The sequence below is a fragment of the Hakea prostrata genome, chromosome 8, assembly GCF_041222555.1.
Source record: "Hakea prostrata isolate BN-2017 chromosome 8, UWA_Hpros_2, whole genome shotgun sequence".
NCBI classification, from domain to species: domain Eukaryota; kingdom Viridiplantae; phylum Streptophyta; class Magnoliopsida; order Proteales; family Proteaceae; genus Hakea; species Hakea prostrata.
This window is the reverse complement of record NC_142607.1, coordinates 23,053,836-23,060,034: the sequence shown is the minus strand read 5'-3', so window position 1 is coordinate 23,060,034 and position 6,199 is coordinate 23,053,836. Positions and strand designations below refer to the sequence as shown.

The 6,199-nt window shown below is 42.4% G+C and overlaps 1 protein-coding gene across 1 annotated transcript; it reads left to right on the top strand.

The window, feature by feature from the left end:
- The first annotated feature begins 790 nt into the window (after nt 1-790).
- Nucleotides 791-1,479, top strand: LOC149007436 (uncharacterized). The gene is made up of 2 exons (XM_089167062.1): nt 791-1,033; nt 1,282-1,479. Exons 1-2 carry the CDS (start codon nt 791-793, stop codon nt 1,477-1,479), a joined length of 441 nt encoding a protein of 146 aa, XP_089023188.1.
- The last annotated feature ends 4,720 nt before the right edge of the window (nt 1,480-6,199 follow it).

Here is a 6,199-nt window from a genome sequence, read left to right as displayed (position 1 = left end):
CGAGGAAGTAGCCGAACCCAGTATTCCAACCATGTGGGAGGTATATGTGGATGACTCGAGCAACAAACAAGGAGCCGGGGCTGGGATTCTTTTGAAAAGTCCGGTAGGTTTAATTATTCGATACGCTTTGAGATTCACATTCGAAGCAAGCAACAACGAAGCAGAGTATGAGGCCTTGATAGCTGGACTTCGATTGTCAAAAGCTCTTGCAGTAGCAGACGTAACTATCTATAGTGACTCACAGCTTATAGTCAATCAAGTGCAAGGGGAGTACGGAGTCAAAGAACCTCGATTACAAAAATATCAAGGAATCGTACAAACATTGCAGAAGGGAATTAAAAGTCTGAAAGTATGTTAGATTCCAAGAAAAGAAAATGCCATGGCAGATGAACTTTAAAGATTGGCTAATGCCAAAGAAAAGACTCTAGACCCTTTGGTCTACATCGAAGAATTAACATTCCCAAGCAGTCAAGAGAAGGAGATATCCTATATAGAAGCGGAATGATGCTGGATGGACCCGATCGTGGAATATCTCAGAGATGATAAACTACCTGAAGATTCAAAAGAAGCACGGTTAAAAGGTATGGGCATCACGATTTATAATGCAAAATGGAAGTCTGTACTGAAGGTCCTATGCCGGACCACTCTTGAGATGTTTAGGTCCCGAAGGATCGGAAATAGCTCTAGCAGAAGTTCATGAGGGAATTTGTGGTGCACATAGGGCGGTCGAGCTCTGGCCCATAAAATTTTAAGGCTCGGTTTGTATTGGCCGAAGCTCCAACAAGCTACAATGGAGTACGTTCGTCGCTACAACAACTGCCAGATCCATTCCACGGTATCGAAGAGGCTAGCTGAAACCCTGACATCAATTCTAGATCCCATCCCTTTTGCGATGTGGGGAATTGACATTATGGGAAAATTTACTAAGGCTGCAGGTGGGAGAGAATATCTCATTGTAGCAATCGATTACTTCACCAAATGGGTAGAAGCTTGTGCTCTGGCGACTATCACTGAGAAGAAGGTGGAGAAATTCGTAATAGAATCTATCATTTATCGGTTCGGGATGCAAAAAATTCTTGTAACCGATCATGGCACACAATACGACAACCCACAGTTCGAACAATTCTACAATACTTACCTGATTAAGCATCGTATGTCCTTGGTACATATCCCCAAAGCAACGGACAAGTGGAGGTTACGAACCGGACACTACTAGAGGGGATAAAGAAGAGACTTGAAGCTGATAAGGCCTTATGGGTTGAGGAGTTGCACAATGTACAGTGGGCCTATCGAACTACAATTCGGACTCCCACAGGACAAACACCATTTAAATTGGCTTACGGATCAGAAGCATTAGCACCAGTCGAAGTAATGGCTGGAACACTTCGAGAAAGAGAATTCGAGGAAAAAGACAATGAGCAAGGATTGCTAGATAGTCTTGAGCTACTAGATGAAGTTCGGACACGAGCGATTGCTTGAACCCAAAATTATCAGCGAAGAATAGCGTCACACTATAATACTCGTGTAAGGCGCCATCAATTCCAAGCGGGAGATGTAGCTCTAAGGAATACCTTAGCTTCGGATCCATGCCACCAGAGGAAACTGGATCCCCATGGGAAGGACCATATATGATAATCAAACTGATTGGTTTAGGGGCATATAAGCTGAAGAACATGGCAACCGATAAAGAGCTGGATCGTTCGTGGAATGCTAGGCATCTAAAGAAATATTATCCTTAAGAAGATCATCATTTTCATTTTTGATGTAACAGAATTCAACTCAATCAATGCAATTCCCAGTTTCAACACCATATCTTTTGATTGGAGGCAACGAACAATATTCAGCGACAAACGGACAAAAATCAAAAGGCATCGGTTTAAAACTTGAGTGGGACCTTCTCAAGCTTAATGAATTTCTACGGAAATCTTTAAGTAAAGGCATCGGTTTAAACCCGAGTGGGACCTTTTCAGGCTTAATGAATTTCTATGGAAATCTTTAAGTAAAGGCATCGGTTTAAAACCTGAGTGGGACCTTCTCAGGCTTAATGAATTTCTACGGAAATCTTTAAGTAAAGGCATCGTTTAAAACCCGAGTGGGACCTTCTTAGGCTTAATGAATTTCTACAAAAATCTTTAAGTAAAGGCATCGTTTAAAACCCGAGTGGGACCTTCCCAGGCTTAATGAATTTCTACGGAAATCTTTAAGTAAAGGCATCGGTTTAAAACGACTAAGACCCATTCAAGCGAAGACTTCATTGAATGACAAAGCTCAAAGGATAAAGTTAATTCTTTATTTCTTTAAACGACCAGAAGGGGCCAACCTTTACATCAAAATTCTCAGAAAAAATACATATGAGGTAACAAGCGTTGGGATACAATCTTCTCTCGGTCGGGAAGAAACGTCATCATCGGCGATTGCGAAGAACTCCAAATAATGATCGAAGCAGCTTTTCCAGAAGCAACACAGAGTACAGAAAAATGAGTCGGGAAACATATGACGACTCCTGGCCGTGGAGGCATAGGTCCTCTCATCATTTGATTCTCGCCCTCGGCGATTGCGAAGAATTCCGTAAACTCCCACCTACAAAATCCTCCGCAATTCCATACTCTTTATCTAGCTTTTTTTTGAAGAGGCCTGATCTTTGGTCGACCTTGCATTCAAGGCAAGCTCTTCATAGCTGAACCCTCTTAGAGGGGATAAAGGAGGAGAGTCATCAAGATAGTGCATTATATCCAGATCTAGAAGGGGCAAGTCCACCACATCCTTGGCCCAAGTAGGAAGAGGAAGTCACAGCTTTTCAAACACTTCGGGATGACAATTTGTGCGGTGGGGAGCCGTGTTGAAATAAGGATTTCTCCTTAAGATCGACTCCCATACCCCGTTCTCGCCATCCCGATATGCCTACAAATTATAAGTGTTCAACATGTTAACAAATGGCTTACTCTGCAAATATTTGAAGATGCAAGCCCTACGAGCATCAGTCGGAAGAGATTCGGGCAAGAGGGTAACAACTTGCCTTGAAGGCGCAGGAGCCTTAGCTCCAGACCCTTTCAACTCTCCCGAAAGCTTCTCTACTTCCCGCTCGAGCCTTCGGATTTTCTCCTTAGCACCATCCAAATCCGAATGGAGTTGCACGATTTCAGAATTCTTCACTCAGGCAACTTCCCAAAGCCTCTCCTTAAGATGAGCAATCTCAGCATCTTTGGCTGTGGATTCCTCCCGAAGTTGGGAGAGAGTGTTACTCAAGCCTACGAGCCTAAAAGCTGATTCCACCTGCTTGTGAAAGTTATCAGAAAGGCTCCTGCAATAATTCAAGAGTTAGTCAAAGAGAACAAAATTTTGGAAAAGAAGGCAAGGAAGAGATACTTACAGCACAAGAAACTTTACAAAATTCCCTGTCGAGACCGTCGTAAAGGCTCTACTCTCGGTGGGCATTTGAGCAGAAGTACTCCATTCTAGTGCCTTCTCAAAGTTGCCTATCACCAAGTCAGACCTCTTCAGCGACCAAGAAGGCCTGTACACATCATCATCATCTGACCGAGGATGCTTTCTTTTAGAAGCAGCACCCTTGGCCTCTACAAAAGCCTCCCCCATAGAAGGAGGAGGAATTTCCACGCCTGGTGGAGGGTTGGAGGAAGATGCCAACGAGGCACCAGTAGGGGTTTCAGAAGTGCGGGTCACGACACAAGGAATATCTTCTTCCTTAGGAGACCGAACGGTCTCCATCATGGAAGATGGTACAACAAAAGCATCAGCAGAGGCTGTGGGAATCTGAACTTTAGTAGGATCGCCAACAGCAGTCTCTTCCAATGGAACAACCTTTGTCAGGACAGGAGTAGTCTTCTTGAAAGACTTTGCCCTAACCACATCCAAGTTAATTCTTGGAGGCACTGCGAGGGAAAACAAATACCGTCTGTGAAACCCAACCCTAACCTTGACCCGGAAACCCTGTTGTTTGTAGGTCCGACAACCCGAAGTAAGGCAAGAAGTCAAATATGGGCCACCTCAGTGGAAGACTTGGTGTTTGGCTTAGAATCCATGAGAGTTGTTGACAATGTTTCATTTATGGAAACTTTTTTAGGACTAAAAAGGAAACTGCACCCTGATGAAGATGGAATTAGTTGATGAACTTGGAGTACTCTCTGACTTGGTTCGAAGGCATATTTCTACATACTAGGTAAGCCACGTGGTGTGTGTGCAAAACCCCTTCAAGTTTGGATTTGATTTGAGCCTTCGTTTCCCTATTTTGGACTTGTTGTTCTGCTTGGTCGACTGGGCCAGTCGACCAATCAATCGACCAATGGGATCTGTTTTGCTGAATTAGGTCTTGGCTTCTCTATTTAAGCCCAACTTCGAGTCTAATTCGTCTTTTGTGCCTCCAAACTTCCTGGAACGAACCAGAGCTCTCCTCAAGTCATCTCCTCTGCATCCTTGGTGATTTTCTTGTTGGATCTTCGTCAAATCTCTTGCATTTACATCAAAAGGTATGTGATCATCCTCCTCTACTCTCTATCTTTGATTCACTATAGTTTTTCTTTCCTTTTCTATTTGAGAACATAGAGTTGATGTTGCATCTGTTTTGCAACCATCACTCTACTCATCTCGTCTCTTTTATTAAGGATTTAAAGCTTGATGGATGATATTCATTAAGATCATCACTCGCTTTTGAAGGAAACCATGTATTCATCTTCTTTCCTTTTTTAGATTCAATGTTCTTCAATCTTAGATCTGTTTTTCTAGAAGATCTATGCATGCTTTTCATGAATTCTTTATCAGATTAGTAATCCATCATTCCATAGTTTCTCGTCCATGAATTTGCCATGATTTTCCAAGAACCTTGATTGACTTATTTATGGTAAGTTTTTGTTTCCTATTTTGTGACTTGAACACTTAATGTCATTAGGGTTTTGAAGTCCTCTATAGATCAATACACTATCACTGCATATTCCCTCTTATTTGGTGTCCTTTTGAATCACAAAATTCGGACTTTGAATCAGAAATCTCTGATTTTTTCTGTCACTGACTCAGTTGGTCGACTGCTTGGTCGACTGACTCAGTAGACCAATCAATCGACCAATGAGGACAGTAACCTCATATTTGGTCTATTTTGGATGATTTGATCTCTTACCTTTTAGGTTTCTTTCCTAATATGATATATATACTTGTTTAGGACCTTCTTGCCAAATTTGGGAAGATTCTCCTTGATCTTTAGAGATTCTCTTCAAGTTATATAAGGTAAGGATAGTTATTTCCTTAATTACATAGATTGCATGATTTAGTTTCTATATTTGAACCTCACTGATTTATTTCCATAAATAGATTTCTATATTGATGTACTACTGATGCAACTACTCTAATTACTGTAGCATTATTTGTTTATGCTAATTAGTTCATATATGATTTACTTGCCAATTATATACATGTTGGATCATGTTATTGATTTCTTTCCATATGGGGAGTTACTTTATTTGTGATATGATTGATTTATGGTTGTGAATGAGTATGGTTTGGAAAGGAGAGGTGTCCTTTTGACACTTCTGTCCTTGGACACCTATGGGATGTTTCCAGAGATGCCCTTTGACACCTTCCTAAACTGTTGGTTGACATACCTAGGGCTGTCTAGTAGTATTTGGCTAGGATGTTCTGTTATATTAGATCTTAATCGGAGGGGTATTGAGACCAAACGACCCATGGTAGCAATGGGGATTCATGGGCGCTCAAGACCGGTAACCAACCCGTGAGAGGATAGGAATCACATTGTGGGGGCCATTCATTGGTAGGGTTGCATATGGATAGACTTGGGCTCATGGGCGCTCAAGACCCGTAACCAACCCGTGAGGGGACATGAGAGCTTCCCGTTTACCATATGTGGATAACCAATAGGGTTGATGAGTCCGTACTCAGGGACTATGAGGACTCTAGTGTGAAGGATATCGGAAAGGATCACCAGGGGCGAGGAATGGACATATCTGGATCTGAGTTGATGCAACTAAGTAGAAGACTCGCATTTGGCTAGGCTTTAACCCTGACATGCGCCAGTACTTAGACCAATGGTGATGTGAGAGATCGGTGACCTAAACCCCAGCCAAGGAATGTCCCGAGGGATGCCAGACCCACTACCAAACGACGTTGTGTGATGAGACCTTCCCAAAGAAGTACGGTGTTATGACTTAAAGCATGTCTGCCAATAGAGACCAAC

What these genes read in the sequence shown, in the direction of transcription:
- LOC149007436 (XM_089167062.1), top strand. Translation starts at nt 791, where the DNA reads ATGGAGTACGTTCGTCGCTACAACAACTGCCAGATCCATTCCACGGTA. An exon ending in AGAAGAAGGTGGAGAAATTC is followed by an intron (nt 1,034 to 1,281) that starts GTAATAGAATCT and finishes CACAATGTACAG; the next exon opens with TGGGCCTATCGAACTACAAT.